This window comes from Mustela erminea, chromosome 9 (genome assembly GCF_009829155.1).
Source record: "Mustela erminea isolate mMusErm1 chromosome 9, mMusErm1.Pri, whole genome shotgun sequence".
NCBI classification, from domain to species: domain Eukaryota; kingdom Metazoa; phylum Chordata; class Mammalia; order Carnivora; family Mustelidae; genus Mustela; species Mustela erminea.
The window spans coordinates 15,873,105-15,900,730 of record NC_045622.1 but is presented as its reverse complement, the minus strand read 5'-3'; the positions used below and the strand labels follow the sequence as shown (position 1 = coordinate 15,900,730).

General features: G+C 58.0%; 1 protein-coding gene across 3 annotated transcripts; it reads left to right on the top strand.

Moving 5' to 3' along the window:
- Positions 1–907: 907 nt before the first annotated feature.
- Positions 908–26,381, top strand: TRIM29 (tripartite motif containing 29). Of its 3 annotated transcripts, none has more exons than XM_032359191.1 (10): positions 908–1,868; positions 9,845–9,940; positions 10,724–10,957; positions 12,249–12,447; positions 15,059–15,160; positions 17,489–17,581; positions 19,322–19,417; positions 20,742–20,840; positions 22,211–22,287; positions 25,219–26,381. In XM_032359191.1, the coding sequence occupies exons 1-10, from the start codon at positions 1,065–1,067 to the stop codon at positions 25,279–25,281; spliced, it is 1,863 nt and encodes a 620-aa protein (XP_032215082.1). In that variant the 5' UTR covers positions 908–1,064; the 3' UTR covers positions 25,282–26,381. The 3 variants fall into 3 exon arrangements, with proteins under 3 accessions (XP_032215082.1, XP_032215080.1, XP_032215083.1); XM_032359189.1 differs by having other exon boundaries at positions 20,739–20,840; XM_032359192.1 differs by lacking the exon at positions 20,742–20,840 and having other exon boundaries at positions 909–1,868.
- Positions 26,382–27,626: the final 1,245 nt, after the last annotated feature.

Below are 27,626 nucleotides of genomic sequence, written 5' to 3'. Positions count from 1 at the left end.
GCGTAGAATCACTAAATTCAACACCTGAAACGAATATCACACTGGACGTTAACTAACTGGAATTAAGATAAAAGTAAGTAAAAAAAAATTTAAAAATATGAAAAAATTTTCAATTAAAAAAAAAAAAAGAAATGACCTAAGGGCCACATGCATCTCGTCAGGGCCGCTGGGCCAGACACGGCTTCTAGAAGCCCTTGACATTTGGGAGACTCCGTGACACCCTAGCTAAAGAAGGGACTTTGGCAGCTCAAAGGTCTCGGGTTCAAATCTCTGCCCCACCACTTGACTTGAGGCCCATGAGGGAGCTGCGTAGAGTTTCAGTTTTCTCGTTTATGAAATAAGATAATTGAACAGGTTATGGGGGGGGGTGAAAGGAGCCCCTGTAGGTGACAGACCTAGGACAACGCCTGGAAGTTGGAATCGAAAGCCAACCAGACCCCCCTTTCTCGTTACTGGCCCAGGGTGGGAAACCTCTCCTCTGAAATCCGGGCCCGCCAATTATAAGGCTATTTGGCTTGTGTGACCCAATTAATAGCCCTCTGTCCTGTGGGCCTCGGCAGGCCTTCGCCCCAGGGGTCCTTTGGCTCAGCAAAGCCTGACCCCCCGTGAGGACAGAGGTCCCCCACTTCCTCAGGAGAAGGTGCGTTGGAAAGTAGGAGGCCGACTGGCTGCTGAGCTGTGGAAAATAATTAAACCAGGGGAGGAAAGAAAACCCACGTCCTTTAGAAATCAGGTTAGGTATGAATGTGCAGGGCGTGGCCTCCTGTATAATTCACCCTCCGCTGGCTCTGGGAGGTGCCGCTGGCTCTCCCCGGCCGGCCAGCCCGTTGTGTCAGGCTCGGGCCTGCTGCCCCTCCTCTCTGCTCCTCCTCCTCCTCTTTCCCCACCTCCTCCCCCGCCTCCTCCACCTCCCTCTCCTCCTCCTCCACCTCCTCCCCCTGCTCCCTATAGGTGTGTCCCTGGGCTCTGGCTACCTGGCCCACTCCCCGCGGAGACGCCAGTCCGAGAGGTCACCCACCTGTGGCCCCAGCAAGTCCCAACACACGCCCGCCGAGTGACCGGCCATGGAAGCCTCAGATGCCTCCAGAAGCAATGGGGCCAGCCCTGAAGCCCGGGATGCCCGCAGCCCCCCAGGCCCCAACGGCACCCTGGAGAACGGGGCCAAGGCCGAAGGCCAAGATGCCAAGACCACCAACGGGCATGGCGGGGAGGCGGCCGAGGGCAAGAGCCTGGGCGGCGCCCCGAAACCAGGGGAGGGCAAGAGCTCCCTGTTTTCGGGGAACGAGTGGCGGCGGCCCATCATCCAGTTTGTGGAGTCCGTGGACGACAAGAGCTCCAGCTACTTCAGCATGGACTCTGGGGACGGCAAGAGGTCCCCCTACGCCGGGCTCCAGCTGGGAGCTGGCCGGAAGCCGCCCCTCTCCTTTGCCGAGAAGGGGGAGCTGCGCAAGTCCATCTTCTCGGAGCCCCGAAAGCCCACGGTGTCCATCGTGGAGCCTGGGGAGGCCCGGCGGAACAGCTACCCCCGGGCCGACGGCGGCCCCCTCCTGCGCTCCAAGTCGGGTTCTGAGGAGGTCCTGTGTGACTCCTGCATCGGCAACAAGCAGAAGGCCGTCAAGTCCTGCCTGGTGTGCCAGGCCTCCTTCTGCGAGCTGCACCTCAAGCCCCACCTGGAGGGCGCCGCCTTCCGCGACCACCAGCTGCTCGAGCCCATCCGGGACTTCGAGGCTCGCAAGTGCCCTGTGCATGGCAAGACCATGGAGCTCTTCTGCCAGACGGACCAGACTTGCATCTGTTACCTCTGCATGTTCCAGGAGCACAAGAATCACAGCACCGTGACCGTGGAAGAGGCCAAGGCAGAGAAGGAGGTAATGCGTGGGGGCATCTGTGCTCCTGGGGGCTCGAGTCTCCGCTGTCCCTGGCTCCTTCTGAATCCATCTGTCGGCCCTCTGTGCGCACAGGCTGGGGGTCATGGCGGTTTCCCTAAACCTCAGGAGAAGGGGCATTGCCTACATGAGCAAATAGAAGCTTGGGAATGACTAGGGGCTTGACCAAGATCACAGGATAAGTTCAAGTCAGATCAGAGAATCCACCCCCGGGCTCAACCCTGGGCTCTGGGCCTGGCAGCAGTGTTTCTTCTTGTTTATTTTTTTATTTTAGGGAGAGAGAATTTGTGCCACCTGAGGAGGACTGACAGCTGGGGCAGGGGTCATGGGCAAGGACAAGGGAATTTGGGGGCCACTTAAATACTCTTTTGTTCCCCAGGCTTTAGAGTCTGCATTTGTAGGGGAAGGGCTCCTTGCTGCTTATCTGTTCCCACTCTTCCCCACACCCGTACCGCCAGCCTCTCAACTTCCCCCAAAGGCCTCCTCCGTCCCCTTCACTGGCTCTGTGTGCTTCATGTGTGTGGTCGCAGGGGCACGAGCCTATCAGTGGACCCTGCTTGGGGAGGGCTGTAGTTTGCGTGTGGGTGGGATGGTCGTGTGTGTGTGTGTGTGTGTGTGTTGCATGTGCGGGTGGCTGTTTGGTGCATATGTTTATATATGGGGTATGCAGTGCATTTGCACGACAGCTGTCCGTGTGATCATGCCTGGATCTCCTTGGGGAGGAGCAGAGGCGTGGGGAGGCTTGTGAAAGGGCTGTACAGGGAGAGAGGATGTTCTGGGCCAGAGGCTCAGCTGGGATTGCTACTCTTTGCCCCACAGATGCTGAGCCTGCTGTCCCGCAGCAGCCACACAGCTGGCGGTCGTGGGCGGCCCGCCTCTGGGGTGACCATTCTGGTGCTCAGTGCAGGAGACCTGGCCTTCCTCGTCAGCTTCTCTCTACCTCTTTGAATAGGGCAGCCCAGGACCCCTCCCCGTCCAGCCTTCTTGACCAAGAGCTGGCTGTTGACTGTCTTCCTGTACCCCTCGCCCACACCCCTGGGCAGAGATGGGTTACAAATGGAAAAAGACTCAAAGATCCTTGTCAGGGGTCTTGTTTGGCTCTGGAAGGTATTCCTGATTCCCTGGTGCCCCGACCCCAGCCTAGCTTCAAGCATCAGGCTGAGAGATGGTGACGGGGCCGGGCCATGGAACCCATCCTTCGGGAGCTTCCTTGGGAAACCAGAACAGAACCAAGGGGGCAGTCATCTTCATCCGGTGTAACCCAAAAAGCTGCAGAGCCTCCGATTGGGTTCGGGGAGAGCCGACCGAGTTCCACGCCTGGTTTTTGCCTCTAGTTAGCCATCCAACCACAGACAAGTCCCTTCTCTTCTCTCAGTCCTGGTTTCCCAATGTGTGAACCCAACGAGCTGGACTACATTGGTGGTCTTCAAGTTACCCTGTGGAGTCCCAGGATTCTTGGGAATGTCAGGGATGAGGAGGGGGGCAGATTGGTGCTGAGTGGCTTCAGGTGCCCACTTCTCCTGCAAGCAATATACATGCTTATTTGTCTGTTTGTGTCTGGAACCAGAGTATCACCTAACCAAAGCCCAAGTGCCTCTGGAGGAGGGAAGAGTCTTGGGCAGCCCTGTGTGGAGGCACCTGGAACTTGGAGTTCACCTTCTGGTGCTTGGCGCTGCCGTAGGACTCTGAGACAGAGCCCTTGTCCTTGAGGGCTCACGATGTAGGTCAGGAGGTAGAGCTCAGAGGTACAAACAAGCCTGGGGAGCATCCGCCCAGTTACACAGAAGCAGTTGTCGATCAACATCAAATCGTAGCGGGTGGCAAGGCAGGTTGGGTGGAGTCCTAGCAGTCCCCTGGGTCTCCTCCTTCACCTTGAAGGCAGGGACAGAGGTCCCGGGAGAGGGAGGGACCTGTCCAAGCTTGTGGAGGATAAGGAAGGAGTCCCCTAATTCTCTTCCAATATTTGAAAGTAACTGAGGGGGAGGGCACCGAGAATATGGGATTCAGGATACGTGTGCTCTATCGGGGATTTGAGGGGAAAATGTCTGATCCACTGGAGGGACTTGAACAGTGGGAGCTAGACAGCGTGTGCATGTGCGTGTGTGCCCCAGCGGTGTAAGGGTAGATGGGGGTGGTGCAGGGCGGCCAGGAGACGGAGTTGGAGCACAGCTGTTTGTCCATGCTTGGCTCTGCTGGAATGTCGGCCATGGGGAACATTGGCACAGAGCAGGGTTAGTGGGTTGACTGATTGAAGGGAATAAGCGTGTCAATCCTGGCATCCTTTGGAGGCATCCCCTACAGACCCAAACATCAGCCCACACACAGGTTTTTGCAAGGAGCCCTGTCCAGAACCTGTTCAGCAGGTCAGATGGTGAAGGCCCTGGTGAGGTCATCTGGGACCAATCTCGAATGGTTGCATGAGGCTGCAGATGACAGTCAGGGCCTTGGGTTTCGGCTCTGCCTGTAGCCTCTGAGTGGGGGCCGTGTTGGAGCAAAGGCCACTTGGCGTGGAAGCGTGACTACCCTTCCTCTGGTGGATCCAGGGCCAGAATGTTCCGGTTCCACTCCAAATGTTAGAAGGGGTCCCCCTGATGTCCACTCCCCTGCCTCTGGACATTCCCCAGGCTGGATGTCTATATCCATCTCCATCCTTTTCTGTCTCTGGGCTCATCCCTCTGTCTATCCCAAGTCTTTCCTGCTGCATCAAGTCAGGATGGATCCTGTCGGGGGCTGGAGGGACTCTTGCTCTGGGACAGGGTGGGCGAGAGAAGAGAGGGGTGACCTCCATGGAGGCTGAAGGGGAAGCAGTTTATCTGGTAAGCTGTGCAGAGACAGGAGGCATGGGAGGAAAGTGACAGGCAGGCAGCAGGAGACGCTCCAGTTTCTACAGAGCACCAACCGTTTACCTGTTACTCCTGACAACAGTGCCACAGCTGTGGGCTACTGTACCTATTTTAGAGACGAGGACGTAAGCCCTGAGACGCCAAGAGACCTCTCCAGGATCCCAGCACGGAGAGGCCAAGCCGGGATTCTGACTCTTCTTCTTTTTCTTAAAAATTTTATTTATTTATTTGACAGACAGAGATCACAAGTAGGCAGGAGGCAGGCTGAGACAGAGAGGGGAAGCAGGCCCGATCCCAGGACCCTGAGATCAAGACCTGAGCCGAAGGCAGAGGCTTTAACCCACTGAGCCACCCTGGTGCCCCGGATTCTGACTCTTCTGATGGCTGTTTCCTCTGCACCCTTTTACACTTTGTTTTCAAAGGATGGCAGGCTCCCCAGTGGGGGCTTGTGGTGGGCGGGGGAGGGGGGCATCCTCAGATTGGAATCACCTAGAGAATCAAGACGCAGCTGCCTAGGCCTTTTCCCGGGAGCTTCTCATTAGGGGCTTGGGGCCTGGGATCTGTATTTTTAAGTCTCCCTTGCCGATGGTGATGAATAGCCAGGTTGAGAATCAGGCATCTTGTCCAACGTAGCCAGGAAGAAATCAAGGCCTGGTAAAGGTGGGGTGACTTTCTCAAGGGCCCCACCACCAGTCTGAGGACAGCCTGGGTGCTAGTCTGTCTACCTGGTCTTGCCCGGTCCCTGTCCCAGCACCCGAGGAAGCAGAAGGGACTGTGATCCCCCGTCACTAGTAGTGACTAGCAGACTAGTACGGTGCTATCTGACATCTGGGTGGAAATGGGGAAATCTCTCCAGCATTTCAGATTCTTATCCAGATAATTACCATTTGTCTGAGAGTACAAATTTGGCAATTAACTGCCTCATTTGGCAAATATCAGAGCCAACGGCCCATGCGGTTAAATCAAGCCCGAGGAAGATCACGGCCTCATCCCCCCCCCTTCCCTGCAGGCCATGCAGGTGACCCCTGTCCGGGTAAGTGTTTAGGTGCATCTGCGGCCGAAGGCCCACTGGACTGGGTGCGACCCACCACTGTGCCCTTGGTCTGCTCTCAGGGAATCCTCCACTCCCCCAAGGCCGGAAGGATTTGCAGGCAGGATGGCCTTCCTGGTGCCCATCCCAGGCAGCAGAGCTAGAGGCAACCAGACGAGTGTGGGAGAAGGGAACAAAGGAAGCATTTAGGGACAGGCCTGGGCAGGGTGGAGGGAAGGAACCCGGAGTGGGAGGAAGAGAAGAGGGAGGTATGCACGGCGATGGAGGGGTGGGGAGCTGAGGCCCCGTCAGATATCGGGGCTTTCCTCAAAATTCCAAGGGAGGAGGGGGAGAGAAAGAGAGCTGGGACCTCAGGGGGCGAGAAAGAGGGTGTGTGGGGGGGGAGAGGGGTGACGAGGAAAGAGACAGGGTGGCCAAACGATACCATCTGTGGGGTCAGGAGCTTAGGCAGGCTTCAGTTAGCAGAAGTGAAGGGGACGGACAACGTCCTAGAAGATTCAGAGATGAGCCTAGACGTTAAGAGGCCACATGAGATCTGCGTCCTGTTGTGACATCTTGGCCTTAATAGCTTTCCAGCTGTGAAAGCTCAGGCAAAAGTTGCTAATCTTTTTTTAGGCCTTAGTTTCTACATCTGTAAAATGGGGCAGCGGCACTTGCAGAGGAAAGAAGAAAATGGCTGGCACATAGTAGGTGCTCAGTCATACAATCAGTGTCCTCCTCCTCCTGGTTTTGGGGGAGAACCCAGTATTTTGGGGGAGAATCCCTGTATCATAGGAACCCAGGCTTCCTATGTTATGTTTTTCCCACATCCCACCTTTTCCAGCTTCACGCAGCCCTGTTAGCAGGGAAGAGCTGTTGGGAGCCACACAGATGCTAGATACAGCCCCAGGGGTCTCACCCCAAACCCTCCTCCGAAGAGGGGAGCCCTCATCCCAGAGGGGACAAGGGACTGTGGTAATCACATGGAGCTAGCTCCCACTCCAAGGCCCTTCCCCAGGGCCTGCCTGCCTGCAAGTCTGGTCTTGCGAGGCCCCCTCCCAGCCTGTGTCCGAATTCCCCAGTGCCCAACTCTCTCCTCCACCCCGTCTTCCGCCCACTGCTGCAGACAGTGCGTCTCCGCTTTTGACCCTGCCCTCCCAGGATTCCAGATCAGCGGCCTCCCCTCCTCCCTCCCGGGTCACCGGCCAACACTCTGGCCCTCCTTGCCACACCTCAGCAAGCCCTGCTGCCTGCTTCCCTCCTTTTCTTCTGCAGCATGGACCCCCCCCAACACACACACCCACCCCAGGGTCTGACTTCCTGGGCCCTTGCCCTGGACTCTTCCTTGTTCTAATCCCCTTCCTTTGTACTCCCTCTTGGCTGGCAAATCCGTGGGAGACTCTCTCCTGCAGGCCCGACCCACCTCGTGTTCCCATGGCTCCCGGCAGGTGCCCCCAGCGCCTCTGCTCACTCCACATGACTCCGCTGGCCTTAACCTTCTCTGGTTGTACCTTTTCCCATTGGCAAGGTCAGCCAACCCTCATCCCCTCCCCTCCTTCTGCTCTGTTCTCCCCAGGGTCCTCCCAGCCTCAGTTCCCCACGATACAGGCCTCTGGGCCCACACTTCTCCCTGCATCCTGGCAGCGTACACAGTGTCCCCGGACGCCAGTACCGCGGCACCTGCCGCCCTCACTGCTGAGCACCTCCGAGGCTTCTCCAGATCTCGCCTGCCTACCCTCCCTTGCTCCCTGGGGCCCCAAGGGCATGCTGGCCACACGGCACCCTCTCTCCCAAGCCTGGTGGGAGGGAGAGCATCCCGCACAGCTCCTAGCCCATGGAAGGTCCCCCACACTATGAGATGCTAGATCGCTGGCCGGGGCTCTCTCTGTGCTGGGTACTTTTTGAGCTTCCTTTCCTGGCTCCCAGCTCATCCCATGGCCTCGGTGGGGGGTGAGGGGCAGTCCTCTTACTACGTCCATGAAAGATAGAGCCCCGAGGCCCAGAGAAGTCAAGTCACTTGCAGAGACCACCTGCTTGGAAATGGTGGTAACTGCATTTAGTTGTTTGGACTCCCAGTCCCAAGCTCTGGGTGGGCTCCCTCTGGGATCCCCCATGCTCATTCATGGGAGGGCTGTCCTCTCCCGCCTGGGCAGGCCCCGGGGGGTGGGGGTGAATGTACTTTTGTCCTCTGCTTTCCTCTCCATCAGGCCTTGTTCTGGGGGTGATGAGGTAGGGGCGAGAAACCCAGGGGCCAATGCCCCTACTCCAGCCAGGTCAGGAGGGGTCAGCTGCAGTGGGATGGCTTCCGACTGTCCCCTTGACCTGGGGCTTCCCTTAGGAGAGCTTCTGGGATGGGCAAGGTGCCTGGCACAGACACATTGTCCAGCTGTTTGCTTTTTCCTTATGGCTCAGATCCTTCCAGGCCACAGGATCTGCCACCCACTGTGTCTGGGGGTCTCTGTCCTATGCTCTCCACCTTCCCAGCACTGTGTCTATCGGCACCTGACTTCGCCCCAGCTTTTTTCCAGAAACCAGACCAAATCCCATCCTTATCTCCTTTCACTGCTTTCCTCCTGACAGTCATTTTCCATCTCTGGTGATGGCATTTTTCCATGTTGCCGGATTTGCAGCCCATTGCTGGTGGGCCAGATGCTTCCTGAGAACCTGGAGTGTTCTTGCCAGGAGAGCCCAGGACTGGGGCAGAGAGGGGGTGCAGGGTGGGATCAGGGGCTTTCTGTCCAGGACCTCTACAGTTCTTGGCCTGGGCCTTCCCTATCTTCTCCACCAGCTCCCTGATCCTCTGGGCACCCTTTCCAAGAAATCCAGGGAAGCTCTCTGCACTCCCAATCCACTTCCCTGGTGTCTGGGGAGGGACCCCAGTCAGCACCTCGCCAGCCTGGTGGAGCCCTCCAGAGGTGCGACCCGTCCGTACCCTGCGCAGGACTCCTTGCCAACAGAGCTCCCATTCCTAGTGGCTTGTGGCCTCCTCATCTTGACTTTTCTTGAGGGTTCCTCAAAGGGACAGCTGGAGAATGGTGTGGAACTCTGCTCAAAACCCAGAGTAGTGGGGAGACTGTGAGCGCCCTACAGCCTTCTGGGGTGGAGATCACCCACCAGTCTTTCCAAGCTGGAAGGGGCTTTGAGATCCCTGGCAGGGGCCCCCGCAGAACACAAAGGTGGCTCTTGGCTTGCCTGAATCACCTTGGCCTTAGCTTCATGCCTCCCCTTTCTCTCTGTTGTAGCTGCGTTCCAGAGAAGGCATTTCTCCAATGGGAGAATAATATTATCCATATTTTCCATATCCATTAGAGCTCACTTCCCCATGAACCCCTCATCGGTCCTCTTTGTGGCCCCACCCCCAGACCCCAGCAGCCTGCGTCCTCCCCTGCGTGGAGATCCCTGGAATCTGTCTTCTCTCTTCTCCTTTAACTGCCTCGATTACCACCAGCCCCCCTCCCCCAGGACCCCTGAACAGAAGTCCCCATCTTGCCCAAACTGCGGACTGCACTCCCTTTCTCATAAACAGGTTTATAGCTGTGCCTGTCCAGACGGAGTACCTGCTGGTTGCCGCCTGGGCTCCGGCTTGCAACACAGGCTCCACGTCATGGCATAGAAACGCTGCACACTGTCACTGCCACGGGACACTCCCTGGGCTGGGCTGGGCTGAGCTGGGCTGGGTCCCCTTTCTCCCCGAAGCTTGAAGGAGGTAGGAACTTCCTTCCCTCTCCCTAGTGGCCTCAGGTCCATTGAGAGGAGTGGGAACCCCATAAATGAACTAACCGTCCTGCTCAGTTTGGGTGGAGGGACCTGGCAAAAGGTTTAGTCCTTTTAAAGACCTGGCTGGGATGGCCTAGCCCCGGAGGCCCAAGTTTACAATGACACAGTGTTTGATCTGTTGCCAGATCCCTGGTGACATGCGTGGGGCCTGGCGTATCCGAGGTCCCTGGGACTGTTTGCTGAAGACAGGCTGAAGGGCTAAGGAGTGAGCCCTCCCCAGGCTGGCTCCCTGCACAGGCCCACTCCCTGATTCTCTGTTGCTTTCCCACCTCTCCCTGGACTTCTCCAACCTGCCTCCTTCCCTGCAGACAGAGCTATCACTACAAAAGGAACAGCTACAGCTCAAGATCATTGAGATCGAAGATGAAGCTGAGAAGTGGCAGAAGGAGAAGGACCGCATCAAGGTGAGCAGCCCCCGGGTCCTTGGCCTTACTGTGTGCTCACCCTGCCTATCCTACCTGGGAGGAGACAGGCATTCTCTCCTGCTCCAGGCCCCCCATTTATGCTCCACACTTACTTCTTCTGGGTTCTCCCACCCCTCTGGCATCCCCACCAATTCCCCTTCTAAGTCCAGGCTGGGCATTCATGTGTGATCTCGCCATCCGCTAAGGCTCCCTTCCAGCAAATAAAGACCCTAGATCGACCTGTCTTCCGGTGTGTCCTCCAGTGTGCTCCGTTGTCTACTCTGCCCAGCAGACCACCTAGCCACCAAGGGCGTGACGTTGTCCTTTCACTGGGGCCAAGATGGCTGCCTGTGTGTCTGCCGTGGTTTGAGTAATTGCAGACCACAATCTGAGATCGCTGACTCTTGACCCTGGCTCCATCAACAGCCTGTCCGTTCACTTTCTGAATGCTGTTTGGTGCTAGTCAAGGTTTACTGAGCACCACCTGACTCATGGGGGGTCTTCTGGGTCCATGGAGTCGCCTAAGGTTGGAATGATGGCCAAGTCAACCCACCCCTGGGAGGAGTCACAGATAAAGAAGAGTGGACTGTGAATGAACCTGGCCATCTCTGTCCATAGATGGCATCCTTCAAAGATGCCTTTGAATGAGATCCTTAGTCAAACAGACTTTCTGGGTTGGGGCAGTGGAAATGCTCTGGGCTGGGAATCTAAAGATACACCCCACTCAGGAGGTTTTTAAAATCCCGAAACCCTCCTTCCTCTCTCCTCTCCCTCTGGACCCAGAGCTTCACCACCAGTGAGAAGGCTATCCTGGAGCAAAACTTCCAGGACCTGGTGCGGGACCTGGAGAAGCAAAAGGAGGAAGTGAGGGCCGCATTGGAGCAGCGGGAGCAGGATGCGGTGGGCCAGGTGAAGGTGATCGTGGATGCTCTGGATGAGAGGGCCAAGGTGCTGCATGAGGACAAGCAGACCAGGGAGCAGATGCAAACCATCAGTGACTCGGTGTTGTTTCTGCAGGTACAAAGCAACTCCCCCACCATTCAATCCCTCAGTCCTTACATTCACTGTCCCAGAACCTCCATCAATCCCTCCATCTACCATTCATCCATCCATTATCCATCCATCTACCATCCATCCATCCATCTATCCATCCATCTACCATGATCCATCCATCCATCCACCCATCCATCCATCCATTTATCCATTTATCCATCCATCCATCCATCCATCCATTTATCCATTTATCCATCCATCCATCCATCCATCCATCCATCCATCCATCCATCCATCTTTCCAAGCTCCATTCCATTTGCCCATTTAATTTTTCCATCTAAGCCATTTCCATTCCTCCTCTAAAGAAGGCACACAAGTATGACCTTGTACCTGCTTCAGTTGATATGTACTAATAGTGCTCCAGGCTCAGTAGTAAAGAGTTGTGGGATTGATTAGTGAGGTTTGCTTTGGGTATGAGGCATGGTGTGGAAGGGCTGCCTAGGCGTGATCCTTGACCTTACCTGTCTGTCTATTCATCCAGCTTCTAGAGTGTTTTGGGTACTGCTGCATGCCCCAGGACTCTGGTAGGTGCTGTGGAGAATAGAGAAGTAGAAGACATGGTTTTTGCCCCCGAGGAGCTGCAATCCGGCTGGGAAGATAAGACATGTACAATTAGGGAGCAATATAGAAGAGTATGTAATTAAATGATAAAGCATGTGGTTCCAGAGATAAGTGCCCATGGAAGCTCTGGGAAGGGCAAGTGTGCTGGAGTAATCGAACACAGTTGTGTGGAAGAGGTGGAATTTGAACTGGGTCTTGAAGGCCCATAAAGGTTTCAGAAAGAGGAGGGACTCTCCAGGTGAGGGGGGAGGGGAGGTGAGAGGCAGACTTTAAGTGTGGTATGTAAAGGTGAACGTAGCACCGTGACTGACCCCAAACGTTCTAGAAATACCTTGCATCTCCTTAGTGCTTTCACTCCCCAAGACGTCCCAGCTTGTGTCGCTCTCAGAAACCCCTGTAAAATAGAACAACGTGTCCAATTGAAGAGGTAGGAACCATGGAGTCACATATATGACTACTAACACCATCAGGGATGTTAGCATCTAGTGGAGTTTAGCATCTAGCCAAACCCTTTCATTTTACAGAAGGAGAAACATAAGAGGACAAGTGGGGCGAGTTGGTAGCCCAGCTGTGTCTAGAACCAAAAGGCTCCCAGCGTTGACCCTTCCAGCTGGACGGAGAGCTCCCTGCAGAGAAGTGTCCCCTCAGCTACTAAAGACCTAGGAAGTTAATGGCTTCTTTCCTTCCTTGGTAGGAATTTGGTGCATTGATGAGCAATTACTCCCTCCCCCCACCTCTGCCCACCTACCATGTTCTGCTGGAGGGGGAGGGCCTGGGACAGTCACTTGGCAACTTCAAGGATGACCTGCTCAACGTGTGCATGCGCCATGTTGAGAAGATGTGCAAGGCAGACCTGAGCCGTAACTTCATTGAGAGGAACCACATGGAGAATGGTAGGTCTCTTCTGTGGGCTGGTCCCATGGCCATGGGCACCTGGTGCTTTCCTAGTGCCAATCCCTGATGCTTGGGCTGGCATCTAGCCAGCCGACTCCTCATTGTTCCGAACCACCTGTCCTACCCAAGGTGGATTCAGGGATTGTAACCCTCCACTGAACCGGCTGCCAAGGTTATGCTGTGTTACATGGGCTCCCAAGGGCAGTGAGCATCTGGGCACTGGCTGCACAAAGGCCTCCTCTCTGTGGGTCATCCCTCAAACTCAGGATTAATTTCATTCCAAGCTACATCTGATTATGGGCCCAACCCAGCAGCTGTGGGGAGGCTGCCACTTGTAAGAGCCAGGTGCTAACCTGGTGATTTTGCGGACTCCCGTAGACATGACCTAGAACTGCATCGTGCTGGGAGGGAGACCTTGCCTGTCACCATGGCCCCACTGAGTGGTGTTGAGCCCAGAGGCTGGGCTGGGGACAATGGGACCCATGTGTCTCAGTGACTCACCGGCTTCCCTGATGTCAGCTTCTGAGTCACGCTGTCCCCCACTGAGGCCAACTGAATCACCTCACTGAAAGCTTCCTCATCTGAGAAACTAATCCATTAAGTCTCTTCTCACCAGCCCAGCCCAGTCCCTTTAGGGCCCTAAGTGGGAGCACTTTCCCCCAAGGCCCCACTTGGTGATCCAGGCCCAACACGGGGCTCTAAGGACACCTCCGGCCCCAAACATCCGAAGGAGGCAGACCCTATCTTTTGTCTCTAAGCAGAGAAGGTGATTCTCTGGGGATGAGAAGGGGGTAATAGTGTGCTGATATGCTGGGCTTTAGGGGGGACCTCTATATATCTCGGTGATGGTGACATCACCCAGTGTCCCTGTGAAAGGTGAGGGACATTCAGTGACACCTGAGGATCCATGAGCCACTGCAGCAAGACAGTCGTTTGCTTCCAGCGCCTTCAGGTCCTGAAATCCCCCTTCAGATGATAATGGTGTTGACATTAGCGGTGGTGGCTGACAGTGACTGAGGACTCCCAGTGTGCTGGCTTTGTGCGAGCTCTTTGCTGGCTGTGGCTTACTTTCCCCGCAGGATGCACTGCATTTCATAGATGAGAAGGCTGAGGCTCAGAGAAGTAGCTTTTCAAAGGGCACACAGCTGAGCGGGGGACGTGGTTAGGATTCACGCTCTGATACTCAGCCTCCCAGGTCTTCCTGGCGGAGAAGTTGCTGAGGCTGGCAGCCGGGCCGAGCGGTTGGGAGTGTGATGATCACGTTCCCTGGGGTACAAACCCATGGGTGGGGCCCCTCTGCTGAGGTTGGGGCAGACAGATGAGGATGGCTGTGATTGGGCCAGGCTGCCCATGAGCCTCGCAAGACTGCCTGCCGCCTGCCCACCGGGTCATTTCTAGGTAATGATTGTGTTGACCATGACCTCTGAGCAAGTGTGGCCCCGTGCCCTGTGCCAGGTGTGCAGGGAGGCGCTGCCAGGAGCAGGATGGGTGCTGTGATGTCAGCAGCCTTGCACCTGTGCCTGGGGCCCTGGGCCTCCGTGTTGGTTTGCTGGTTGTTGCTGTGTTGTTGTTGGGAGTGTGTCTGGCTATGGTCAGGGTTGGGGGGAATGGGAGGCCAGTGAGTCAGACCTCCTCTCCTCCTAGATGACAGCCTACCCGTCAGACCAGGGACTTAGTCCTACCCCCAAAGGCCCAGGGTCTGACCATCATCCTGAGCTTGGGGAACAGTCAGAGCAGGGAGCACTGGGTCGGGGGGGGGCGGGCAACACCCAGGAGAACATGTGTTTGTGGTGGAGTGCACTACTGTATGTCAGGCCCCTACTGGGTACAGGTGATGAAGACGAAGGAGAAGGACCTGAGCCACTCATTCCTTCTCTTGTCCAGGGGAGACAGAGAGGGAAGGGCAGAGGGAACATAGGAGGAGGAGAAGTCACAAGAGGAAGGAATGGAGTGGGGGGAGCAGCTGGGGAAGGCAAGCGTGGCACCACCAATTTGTCTGGGTTTGGGGGTATACTGGTGGCTGGGGTGGGCTGGGGAGTCAGTGCCCGCCCCACGCAGCTCACTCCCCTCTGCGTGCCTCTGCTCAGCCAGCTGGATCCCTGGCCCTGGAGGAGGCCGACACTAGAACCTCGTTCCATCCCCTTGGGCTGCCGACATGGCTGGGACAAAGTGAGGAAGTAGGAATGAGGGCTCACACCCCAGTTCTGCCCTTACTGACCATGTGACATGGGGCTTCACCTACCTCCCGAGCCTCAGTTTCCTGGTCTGTCCCGTGGGGATCTCCATTCCAGCCCAGGGGTTGCGTACACAGCAAAAAGGAAAGGGATGTCAGTAGTACCTTGTCAACTGCAAAGTGCTGTGCCTCTGGTCTTACTCAGAAGGGTCAGTCCAGGGAAGGAGCTGGCTCCCTGCCAACTGTCTCTCACCTCCCAGCGGTTCAGGAGCAGAGGGAATGCTGGGCAGGGCATGGCCTTCCCTGGGCTCGGAGAACCTCGCCTCTGCCTGGGACAGAGGGGCTGTGGGCTGACTCAGCAGAAACCAGGGCTGCCCCCAGGGCCCCCCTTCTCCTCTCCACCTGCCCCTCTGATGGCCGGCCTCTGTCCCTCCCAGGAGCTGACCATCGCTACATGAGCAGCTACACTAACAGCTACGGCAACGAGTGGAGTGCGCCCGACACCATGAAGAGATACTCCATGTACCTCACGCCCAAGAGTAAGAGAGAGCGCCCCATCCCTCGGGGCCACCGACTTCAGGACTTGGCTGGGTCCCGCCTTGCCAGAGTGACCGTCACTGGGTTTGCCCGGGGAAGTCCGGGCGCACACCTGCTGTCCCTCTGGACCCAAGAACAGTGCCCCATTCCTCCCTCAGAAGCATCCGGGTTGGAGATAAACTACAGGCACCTCCTGACTCCCCCTCCCCAGTCCCTGACTCCAGTCCCAATAAGTCCTGTGCTTCCCTTTCCTTTCAGCGGGTCTCCAGGCTGCTGTTTTCACCAGCAGTGATCCTCGGGGCCTGAGCCTGAGCTGTGTTCTGCTTCCACTTGCCTTGTTGTAGTCCTGGGGGAGGGCCAGCCCTCCAGAGCCGTTCTGCCTCTCTAGGGTGGGGAGACGGACGGCTGGTCTACCTTTCCTCCCCGCTCCCTCCTGGCACAGCGCCTGGCCCTTGGCCTTCCTCTCTGGGCCCTGGACGGTCCCAGCTTGTGTCAGCCTAGGTGGAGGTAGAGACCAGAGCCTGCCTGTTTTTGCCCTGGGGGAAGCCTGTTGCGTTCTTTTGCACCAGCAACAAACCGCAACAACAACACCCGTTATGTAAGGGTGGGCGTGCCAGGCGGGTCAGCCCTCTGAGAGAGGGGGTGCATTCCTGGGGGCGTGCCTACTCATGGGGGTGGTCTTCAGAAGAGTGGGGCTGTGGGAAAAAGGGAGAAAGGGGACAGAGAGATGTGGGGAAGGAGCTGGGGACCAGGGAGCCCCCAGGCCTGAGCGCTGATCTACACACCTCTGAGACACACACACACACACACACACACCCACCCACCCACCCACCCACCCATGGGAAGGGCGTAGGGGCTTTAGAGATGAGCTCAGCCGGAGGAATCTCTGAGCTCCACCCAATGTGAAAACAACACCTGGGCCCCGACAGAGGCCTGGAGAAGCACCTGGGCACCCAAGTCCCCCCTGCCCCACATTCCTGGTGTGGGTCAGGCCACCAGCCTGGCCCCTTCCCCTCCCAGGGCGCTGTTCTTGGGGCCCCGTCCTTGAGCGGGTGAGTAGCACTAACCAGCCTCCCCAGTGAGGACCCTGATGTGCACTGGTCCCCTCAGCTGGGCCCTGCTCGGCTCCCTCAGCTCCCTCGGGGAGTGAGAGGGGCGTGGGTTCCCCCTGCAGGTTGTGGGGAGGGGAGCAGAGGAGCAGTGGGGTTAGAGGGAAGAGTACAGACCTGCCAGGATATTGCCCTCCAGCCAGCACCTGGGGACTTTGGGCAGGTCACTGTCCCCTCCAGTACCCCCGTCTGGGAGGAGAGAAATTCAGCTCAGATGCTAGGAAGGCTTTCAGCTTATCATGGAGTCAGGCAGTGACATTTGTAGGTGGAAGAAACAGGTTCATCTGGTGTCCCTGCCCTTGCACTGAGGACAGAAGGAAGGAGGAAATCTGCCCTCTGGGAGCTCCCAAGCTCTGGGTAGAGGCAAGGGAAGGGCCAGGAAGAGTCAAAAAGGGGATCAGGACACAAGGCCATCCAAGGGTTCCTGGCATGAGTCTGGGGGCTCCGGGACAGTGGGCTTGTGCAGTGACCTTTCCCAGCGGAGGCTGGTTTCCAAGCCCCTGAAGGAGGGGCAGGGTGCTCCGTAAAGAAGCAGACCAGAGCTGGGAGCGGGGTGCCTGTTAGGTGGGAGGGAGGAGCTGATGGAAGGACCCAGACACATGTGGAAAGCATGTCTTCTTCTTCTGTGAAGTGGGGGTATGGAGCCCACTCTGCCAGCCTCTCAAGATTGTTCTGAGAATCCGAATTTGGAGGCTCCTGAGCAATGTGAGGTCTTATCCCTGGTGGCGGAAGCACCCGGGAGATACTTGTGGCCCCTGGTTCCTCATCATAGGCGAGCCCGCACTTGTACCCCCCAGCAGCTGCCACCATCCTCCTTCGTCCCAGGGACACCACCTCGCAGCCTCTAGGCTCTCATGCAGGGCCTGGCTCGGGAGGGGGGGGGTGTGGGCTTCTCAGGTTTTGGTGATCCTTAGGGCCGCCCACATAGGGAAACCATGCACCCTGAGTCTCTGCATAAGCTTCCAGATTTACACCTAATGCTCCTGTGTACTTACTAACAGTCTTTCACCTTTAAGTGTCCTGATTTGGAGCGCAGATTAAGTGGCTGCCTGATCTAGACCCAGACGAGCTGTCTTAGTAGTGGGACCCGGGTCTGGGGACAGGGAGTGAGCGCCGTCTGGGGACAAGGAGTCCCGCGTAACCCCCTTAAGTCAGAAGCTGTGGGCCTGCCTTGAAGCAGACCCAGCTCTCCACAGTGGGGACCCCTCATCTCCTTCCTAGGTGGGGCCAGGACATCGTACCAACCGGGGTCCCCCAGCCGCCTCTCCAAGGAGACCAACCAGAAGAATTTCAACAATCTGTATGGCACCAAAGGTGAGAGAGTGACTCAGCATGGGGCTGGGAGGTAGGCTGGGGTCGGGGGACGGGCTCCCCTGTGGAAGGTGGATGTGGGGTGCTGGGATGGGCTTGGGGCCCAGAGACAGGCGGGGAGGAGTCCTACTGAGCTCAAAGTGTGTGTGTGTGTGTGTGTGTGTGTGTGTGTGTGTTAGAGTGTGTGATGTCCTTAGTTAGGGTGCAGAGAAGCAGCCTGGAAATCCCTGAGGGTGAGTCTGGGAAACCCGGAGTGGGGCTTCGGTGTGGAAGCTTCCCTTAGTATGTGTTGCAACACAAGGACCCACAGAGGACCAGGGCCCTTTACCGAAGGGTGCACGTCTGCATTGAGAAATCACTTTTAAAACAGACTAGTGTAGCTATAAATGGGACAGACGGCAGGACAGGAAGTGGGGCTGCCCCTGGAGATCCGGGATGGGACGTAGTGATGCCGGGTGAGGGACATGCCCTTAAGGCCTAGAAAAGGTGAAAGGGGGGACGCCTGGCTTCCTCGGGGAGAGAGGCCAAGCAAGCACAGACACCCTTCCGACCCGCGCACCGAGGGCACCCTTGTGCCAAGTGTATGACCATGCACTCGAAGACCCAGGTTTTTGGAGGCTCTGGGGTGCCAGCCAGCTGTGGGCAGGGAGGGCTCTCCTGGGGCAGCTCTACCAGACATGGCCCTGGGATGACTGAGGAGGGGTTGGGGGGCCTCGTCAGTGAAGGCATGGGCTATGAGAGATCTGGGTGGATGAGCTCACTCCGGAGGTCCCCGTGGCAGGGGTTCACAGTGGGGCGGGCAGAGCGCCCCAGCTCCCTCTGACCACTGAGCCCCAGTGTCAGGCTCCCGCCTCCTGCAGATGGCTGTGGGAGAGGACCATCAACCAGGACTGGGCCCTCAGCCATGGAGTGAGCTGACTGGGGAGAGCCCCAGGGCTCAGGGCTGCTGAGAGGGCAGCCCAGGGCAGGGGTGTCGTCCGTGGGGGGCTCTGAAGCCCCCAGACTCGAGTGTCCTCGTGGGGCTCCTGCTGTTCCTCCCGCACCCGCCCCGCTGCCTCTCTCCTCTAGACTGCAGGGACGTCCTCCCAAAGCGACCCTCGTCAGCCTCTTCCGCTTCCCAAGCAGAGTTTTAGGACTTGAACCAGCTGCCTCTGTGCCCAAGTTTTAGCGTGTGTTTCTATTTATTTGTTTACTTGTTCTTGCACTCACCCAGCAACTGTGCAATGGAATCTTCTAGGGATCGGGCTCCGCGCCGGGTGCTGGATACGTGATGCTGGGCCAGACAGCCGTGTCCCCTGCCCCCAATTAAACTTGCCCTTATAACCCAGGGGGACAACAGGGGAGCAGAGTGACATGAGGCCTGGGGCTGAGGTACACACAGACTTGGGGGAGATGACAGGGAAACTGATGCCAGAGGGCCCAACACGTTTGTCAAGGATGGGAGCGGGTCGGGAAGCTGCGTGTGCCCCAGGCAAGAGAGGGCCCGGTGTGCCGCGAGCTCAGACGACACAGGGTGGGCTGTTGCAGCGGAGCTGGAGGAGGTGAGGCCAGAAAGTGGAGGTAGTGAGGGGGGCTGTGTGCCGGTAAGGGACTCGGAGCCTGAGTCTGAGGACGGTGGGCCTTGAGGTGCGGCAGGGACGAGCGGACACTGTGGTTTCGGACAACTCTGATGGCAGGAAGGATCGGCAGGAAGTGTGCCGGGGGTGCTGGGGGGGGCTCACGTCTCCTGCTGTGCCCCGCCAGGTAACTACACCTCCCGGGTCTGGGAATACTCCTCCACCATCCAGAACTCAGATGATGGGCCCGCAGTCCAAGGCAGCTCCTCCTTCTCCCTGAAAGGTGAGCTCTCCCCACCTTGCCGCCGGGCCTTTCCTGTGTCTCTCCAAGCTCTGTGCTGGCCTCCGCCCACTCCCTCACCAGCTACCCTCCCTGGAAGGGACAGACCCTGGCCCGAGATGTCTCAGCTGTCGGGGAAGGCTGGGCTTGGGGCTGGTTTCAGCGAACACTGGGCCCTAACCGTGATCCACGTGGTCAGGGAGGTGGGGATGCCACCCTCGGGAGACCCCTTCCCCTGACACCCCCATCCTGTTTCCATTGGGCCTAACTTCTGAGTCCTCCTCCTGCAGAAAGCTTAACTGCTCATCCTGCGCCGGCCGGCCTCTGTCGGCTCTAGAGGCTGTGACCGCGTACCAGCGGCCAACATCCTGAGTCCTGTCAGGCCCTTTCTCAGAGAGGCAGGACTAGATCATGTCTAAAGTGTCCCCGAGTCTGACTGCGCTCCCCAGACCAGGCGGAGTGGGCCAGGCCCCTCCTGTCTCTTCTGAAGGGCCCTAGGGACAGCTCTGTGGGCTGTGGTGTAAGCCATTCTGTCTTCTGGCGCCCGAGCCATTTGACCTTGAAGCGAGGGTACAGGGGCTGGCCAGGGTCAGGGAGAGGGAGGAGAGAGGGCCGGGCAGGCAGGCCCCCAAGCAGTGGCCTTGGAAGGCGACTTATCATTCAGCTGTCCCTTCCAGGCTAGAATCCCACCCTATCCCCAGGGCAGGGACTCTTGGAAGGACCAGATCACCTTGCTCACCTTAGAAGGAGAATATGACTGGAGGGTCCCAGCCTATAAGACCCCGGGGGATGTCCTCTCCCCAAGCGAGGCCTGGCAAGCTCTGGCTACCAGCGGTCCCTCCCTGCACTCTGGTCAAGCCCAGATCAGAGGCTACGGGTCAGGGAAGACGGTCATCCCCCAGTGTGATTTGGAGCTTCCACATTCCCCTGTATCTCCCCATAGGTTTGTACCAACTCACCCCCTGCCCTGGTGAGGGCCTTGACCTAGGAGAGCCCCTCCTCAAATACTCTGAGCCCCTGAGGACTAGCCCAGGGACAGTGTGGTCACCTTCACACAGATCAGCTCATTACATCAGCTGGGACTGGCCTTGGATGGTGGGGTGCTCTGGGCAGGGGCCTGCCTGTGTGTAAGCAGAAGCCCCGCCCATGAGGATGGCCCCCCACCAGCTCCTACCCAGCAACCCTAGCAACCCTAGAGGGAGGCAGAGCGCATGCTCAGGGTGGCCTGGCTGGGCTCCCAGCATAGCAGGCCCCAGGGCGAGGTGTGACTCCCGCTGGCCCCTCCTGGACCAGGGTGTGCTGCTAATGCCTCTCTCTCTCCCAGCAGGCTCTGGGAAAGCCCCCTATCAGTTCACCACCTTGGGACAGGCCACCACAGAGTTTTCCAAACCACTGGACGGCAGTGGGCGATTTAAAAACAATCCTGGTACCGGCCTGTGTTCCCTCCCCTTCTCTCTCCCACAGCAGGGCAGGTGGGACACCCTCTGGGGCTCTCTGCCACTTCTAGGGCATCCTGGCCCTCTTCCCCAGAGTTGCTGGAAGAGGGATGCCTCCCCCCTCCCCTGGCACCATCCCTAGCTCCCCCTGCCTCGGACTTCTGCCTGCTGCACGAGGCTGGTCTTCGGGACCACACCCCCGTCCCCACCCCTCCTCACCTCTCTCGGAGCTGGCATGGGTTTTTCTTTCTGGGAACTGAGAATTGAGATCTGAATTCCCCCCTCTCTCCATCTCCCACTCAGGACCCGTGGAACCCTCTCTTGCCAAGGCGCCCCCACCCCCACCCCCAGATGCAGGGAGAGACCTGAGTCTCTGCTCTGCCTCCATCTTCTTGCTAAATGCAGATGGAGGGAAGGGCCAGCCAGGCCGGTTCATCCTCCCTCAGAGCGGCCAGAACAGGGCTCCGGGCTGCCCCAGAGGAGGGCAGACCCTGTTTATTTCTGAGCTTCTCCTGTTGGGGTCCTAATCTGCTCCTTCCCAGGCCCCAAGGCCTGTCCCTGCAGGCTGATGACTGAGACAGAAGGTGCTTTCCACGGTTCTGTGGGCCAGAGCTCGTAACAGATCCCGCTGGGCTGAAGGGGAGCACGGTGGGCAGGAGGACCAGGCCGGGACAGGGCCCACGTGCTCCGGGCCCCATGGGCTTGCTATCTTAACTGTGGACCTTAGCCACATGGCAAATGACGGCCTGGCCCTGGCCCCAGCCTCCTGCTCCTGGAACAGGCGAGAGGCCCTGGAGCTGGGCAGGACCATGAGGGTGGGTTTCGGTACCCCGTCAAACCTGGGTTCACATCCTGACTGCTGCTTCCTGGTGGTGCGGCTCAGGGCAAACTGCTTGCGGGGTGAGGGTTAATGAGGAGACCTGTGGGAAGGGGGGACACTGGCCATCCAGCACGGGCCCTCGGAAAGGGCGCCTCCTGGTGGATACCTTAGCCGGTTGTGCTCATGGGAAAAGGTCAGTGGTGTGAACCTTCAGGGCGGGTGGGGGGAAATCCTTGTGAAGTAGTGTGATTCTGACCTAGATTTGGGGGCCACAGTCCAGGACCGCCTGGCCCAGCCCACCTGGCCTCTTCCTCCTCCCTCTGTTTGCCTTGGTGCCTCCCCCCTTTGGCCAGCCTCCCCAGGATTTTCCGTGGTGCCCCCCCCCCAGCTGCTGCAGGCCTCTTTAGGGGTTGCTGCACTTGGTAGTGGGCTGGCTGGAGCTTGGTGGTCACTTTGGAGATGGTGCCCCTGCTGTTGTGGCCCCGGAGGCCCTGATGGCCAACCTCAGCTCCCTCTGACCAGCGCCTCCTGTCTCTGCAGGCTATCCTTCCCTCATCAGGAGCCAGAGCCCCAAGGCCCAGCCCCAGACTTGGAAATCTGGCAAGCAGACTTTGCTGGTGAGTGATGGGCTGCCAGGACAGCCTGTCTGGCGATAGGCATCTCCAGAATGGGCACGGAACAGGGCTCCCCAGGAGCAACTGGTCATCAGTCACCCAGGGGAGGTGATGGGGGGATGTGACCTCTCTGGGCCATGGGACGGAGGGAGGGGACAGCAGTGGCCTGAATTCCCGCATCCTGCATTCAGCAAAGGGTAGCAGAGACCCAGGGCTAACAGTCAGTGAATCTGGGTCAGCATGCACTTTCTGGGCCTCAGTTTTCTAATCTGTAAAGTGGGCATCCCTGATTCTTTCATTTGGCAAATTGTTGCCAGGTGTCTATACTTGCTGAATGAGGACTGTGTCCCCATCAGCTCCAGGCATGTGAAATTCTCCGTCCTGGGGATGGACGTCCTAGTGATGCCACCTTCCTGGGGCCATTCCCTAGCTCTGACAACACAGAGGCCACTGGGGCGATAGCATGGTGAGGCAGAGGCGGTAAAGTCAGGAACAGAGATATTTCAGGGTTCAGTGGCTAACGCACCTGAACCAGGAATTGAAGATCCACACTAGAGGAGACCATGGCCTTAGGGTCTGGCCAGCTTAGGGGATTCCCTCTCTGAGGCTCTATTTCTGCAGTCTTGTAATGCAGTGCTGAGAAACGGGGATTCCTAATACACCCCCTCTTTTAAAGATTTTATTTGACAGGCAGAGATCACAAGTAGGTGTAGAGGCAGGCAGAGAGAGATGGTGAAGGGGGGGAAGCCGGCTCCCTGCTGAGCAGAGAGCCCAATGTGGGGCTCGATCCCAGGACCCTGAGATCATGACCTGAGCCGAAGGAAGAGGCTTAACCCACTGAGCCACCCAGGTGCCCCCCTAATGCCCTTTTGACCTGACCCCCACCCAGGACCTCCGTGAGCAGGGCCTTCCTTCACAGGCTGCGCCTCCACCTCCCTGAATGCTTCTCTCTTGGAGCTGAGGGAGTCAGACAGCTGCCCTGGGATATGGGTGACAGCAGGGGCTTGGCTGGGGACAGGGGCAGGAGTCCCCAGCTCTCTCCTGTCTTTGCATTTGGAGGTCATATCAGGGGGAGGTGATTTGCTCCAGGCCCCGGCGACTGGGGCTGGATTAATTGGAGAAAATCTTTAATTTGCTGGTGATGGGAGCTAAGTGATCGTGTGTGTAATTTGTACCTGGGCCCAGGGGCATCGCAACAGCAGGACTGCAGAAAGCAGATATGGGGAGAAAAAAAGGGGTTTTGTTCCTGGACTCAGGCCTTGCCTTCCCTACCACACACTCTTCTACTCCCAGGGCCTGGGTCCCAGCAGAGAAAGCTCATTACCATCTGGAGACACTTGCTTGGCAGGGCAGGGTTCTGGCTAGAACGGAGGCAGGTGCTAGCACGTGAGGGAGGCTGTCCTGGGAGTCAGAATGCCTGGGATGTGGCCCTCGCCTTCGTACCCACCTGCTGTGTGACCTCCCGTGAGCCGTTCTTCCTCTGCTGCCGTTCTCGCAACTGTAACAGGAGTTGGGAGCCTCTGACGTGCTGTGACCCTGAGCCAGGGAGGGGACAAGGGCAGGCTGGGGAGACAGGAAGAGCACCCTTCCCAGATGCCCTGGAATTCTGTTTCTGCCCACCTGTCACTTCTGGGCTCTTCATGGGACAGCACCATTCACTGACCTGTGATTTGCTTTATTGACCCAGCCTTCCAGAAAGAAAGGCATGAGCCATTTCTAGGGCTCTTACCGACTACTCTGGGGTCCAGACCCGTTCCGCCACTGAGTAACTCTGAGGCTTTGGCTGTAGCCTTCTCCTGCCTGGGTGCCTCTGTATCTTGCAGTCACTTCTTAAGGGGGCCAAGCAAGGTCCGAGTTAAGGACTCAGCCGCTGCATCCCGCAGCCCCCCAGGCCCTGCTCTGGGCCAGATACGGCTAAGGAGCTGCTAGGTGACCACATCTCCGGGCAGACAAGGTTGAAGGCAGGGGCGACCTCCCCAGTGTCTCCTACAGAGGCATCAGTGGACCCAGCTCAGGCACAAAGCCACTTCCAGAGCCCCGCGGAGGGCTGAGCGCTCTCACATAGACTAAGCAGCAGCTAATCTGGCCTTCTGGTTGCTGGAGGCTGATCTCTTAGGCTTGGGGAGCTGATAGGAGCAGAGCAGAGCTGGTGGGAAGGTGCTTCTGGCTCTGTGCTGAGGCCGCTCCCTGAAGGATGGGCCTTGGGGAGGCCAAGGATAAAGGATGGAGTTGGGGAGCCCACCTCTGTGTTGGGCTGGGCAGTTTTTTGCCTTCTGTGAACCCTCTCTGTCAGGGGAATCACGCAGAGAGACCAGAAGCAAATGCTTGTGGCCCTTGGGATTCAAGGAGTGATTTAGAGATGTGGGTAGGGTTGTTGGAGGAGGGGGGGTGCGGGGGAGGCTTGGGAGCCAGACTATGGGGGCTCGAATCCCAGCTCCACTACTCAATAGCTGGGTGGCCTTAGGGAAGTGGCTTAGCCTCTCTGTGCCTCGATTTGTCCGTCTATGAAATGGGTATGATGATAGGAACCCACTTAATTGGGTAGCTGTAAAAACTCCATGAGTCCTTCCATACAAAGCATTTGTAACACAGGGTACAGCTCTGGAGAGGAGAAAATATATGAGACCAGGAGCTAGGGCGGTGCTGGGGTAGGGGCGGCTCCTAGGCCACAGAGAGAAAGTCTGATGAGGAGCTGAGGTTCCTGCTCACCAGCCGAATGGCGGCAATGAACTCTGAATGAGCTATGAACCTGGAGACTGATAGCGTTGAGTAGATAGAGCCTGTGGTTTGGGCCATGGGCCCCATAACCTGCTAGGGAGTTCAGAGGACTGCTGCTTCCCTGGGGGGGAGGTGAGGCCTGGGCAGGTCTGGTTGGTTGGCTCCACTGCCATCTGCCCTCCCTAACCACTCTTGTTTCCCTCCCACAACCGACAGTCTCACTACCGGCCGTTCTATGTCAACAAAGGCAACGGGATGGGGTCCAACGAGGCCCCGTGAGTTCCAGACAGGCAGCACCGAGGCCCTGGCACCCCTGCCCTCCCCGGCTGATCCTGCTGCTCCCGCTACTGTGCTCATCAGGGTGGAAGGGAGCCGCCCCCCTCTGCTCCCTGCCTTCAACCGGGCCCCATCCAGGCTCCTCTCCAGCTTTGGAACTTCTAATGGCCGCCATCTTTCCTGTGCTCAGAGGCCAGCCATCGCAGGGGTGGGAGATAGGTGGGCTTCTCTCCCCTAACCCACTGCCCTCTCTTGGGTGGGGTTGTTGGGGCCCACATGGGGGCAGCCTGCCTTTCCCGCCCATCCCCTGCCATCTTGAGGCCTCTTGGCCATTTCTCTCCAAGCTTCCTTCCCCAGGATGTGGTCTGTAGATGTCTGCCCATCTCCCACCCGCGTGGGCCCACCTTCTCCTTCCCAGCAGCCCGGCCCCGCCAGACCACTGGCCCTAAGTACCCAGCCTGGCCGAGCCTGCAGCCTGGGGCCACGGTGGAGGGGAACCTCTCAGCATCTCGGTATCATCCCGACCATGTCGGGTGTCACCGTAACCATATGGAGTCTGAGGTCCTGGGGATGGGCTCTCCTGGCTGCAAGGATGGTCTTAGCCAAGCCAGGTCCCTCTTCTACCTGCTGGGATAAGCAATTCCCTCAACGTGATAGGATCCATCCATGAAAATAGCTCCTGGCCCAGCTGCCCAAGGGACATGTCATTTCCCCCATGGAGTCCTGGGCCATCCCATTGTTCTGTGTCCTCTCTGGCGATGGCAAGTGAGCAGGCCGGGGACATTGGGTCTCGGCTGGTCACTTGCAATTTCCAGGTAACTGCTGCTGTTACTTCTAAGGGTGGCTGACCCACCCCCAGCCCCCCTCAGCCACTGCCCCCGTCCGTCTCCCTCCTCCCTCTGACTACCTTCAATGTGGCACACCGTCATGGGGCTCAGGGCCTAGAGACGGACCAAAGCAGGAGCAGCAATGTGGGGCCCTTCCTCTTCTCACCATCCCTCCCAAGGGTCCTGGAGACAAGGGGGCGGGGCCAGCTGGCCAGGGGCAGGGAGGGGGACACTTAGCTTGGGCTTTCCCCTCCTGAATAAACCATTGATCACCGACTTCTTTTGTATTAAACAAACATGTCCCCAGCGGGACTGCCCGTAGCCCTTCTGAACACTTTCCCAACACTGATTAGTGTGGGGTCACCTCTCCTCTTTCCTCCAGAAGATGTGGCTCCTTCAAGTCTCCCTGTCACCCCGTCAAAGCCCCTGGGGTGACGTACAGGAGACTGGATCTTTGTTAGGTGGACATCAGCTGACAGGGAACAGAAGGGAGGATGGGGGCACCCTGGGGTGCATTGACTACCCTGAGGGCTGTGTGTGCTCAGAATGCCCCATCCCCCATCCCCAGCAGGGAGCAGGACCCCAGGAGTGGCTGTACATAGGCTGAAGTGGAGACTGACCAGGGGCTTCTCCGTGGTGGGGAGAGCTTCCTGGGTTGGGGGACCCCACACTCAAGACCTGGCAGGAGAATCAACAGGCTCCTGAGGGCAGCACCCTGCTGGGCTTGGGGCATGCAAGAAGAAGATGAGGCTGTCCAGGCCCTGGGAGCCCAGAGAGGCCTGGAAGGGTAGTCTGGGAAGGCTTCCTGGAGGAGGCAAGCAAGACAGGAGGAAGCATGACCTGGAAGAGATAGAAAGAGGATGCAATTAAAACACACCCTTTCCTTGGTGGGGTTGGGGACCTCCTCTCCAAGGCGCCTTCATTCTCACTGTCCTTTTTTGCTCTGCTCCTTACCTGAGGCCAAACCACACCAGGGGAGCATCCCTCTCCCCTGCCCCTTAGTAAATGAGCTAGCTGCCGGTGCATCATGGAGGGGCAACCCCCTTCTTCCTCCCTCTCCCCACCCTGCTGGGCCAGTAGCCAGGCTTCTCAGCTGGGGAGGGGGTCCTTAGAATAAGAAAATGAAAAGGAAGAGCCAGAAGAAGAGGGCAGAGGGGAGGGGGGAGGAGAGGAGAGGAAGGGAAGGAGACCCGGTGCAGCACTGTCAGGAAGGAGGCTGCTTCCCATGGAACCAGCATGCTCCCCCACCTCCGTGCCTGCCCTCTGGAGCCGGGAGAACAGTGTCCCCCGGGGTTGGCTACTGTTCCCCGCAGCCCCTGACCCAGGTCTGGTTCCATGACCGGTGCTCTCTGGAGCACCTCCCCCAGGCCAGTACTCAGTGCCCTGTGCCCTCCTGGACCTGTTTTAGGACCTGCAATCCCCGTGGCTGTGATGGGGAGGAGGGTCATGCTCCTAGACTCCAGGGATGCCCTGTTCTCTGGCAAAGACCTTGGCCCCCCACATTTGGGACCCTTCCCAAAG

Bases quoted from the DNA above. Each gene is read 5' to 3' on its own strand.
- TRIM29 (XM_032359189.1), top strand. From the start codon at position 1,065: ATGGAAGCCTCAGATGCCTCCAGAAGCAATGGGGCCAGCCCTGAAGCC. The intron at 9,941-10,723 runs GTGAGCAGCCCC...CTCTGGACCCAG, and splicing joins AGGAGAAGGACCGCATCAAG to AGCTTCACCACCAGTGAGAA. The intron at 20,841-22,210 runs GTACCGGCCTGT...CTGTCTCTGCAG, and splicing joins GCGATTTAAAAACAATCCTG to GCTATCCTTCCCTCATCAGG.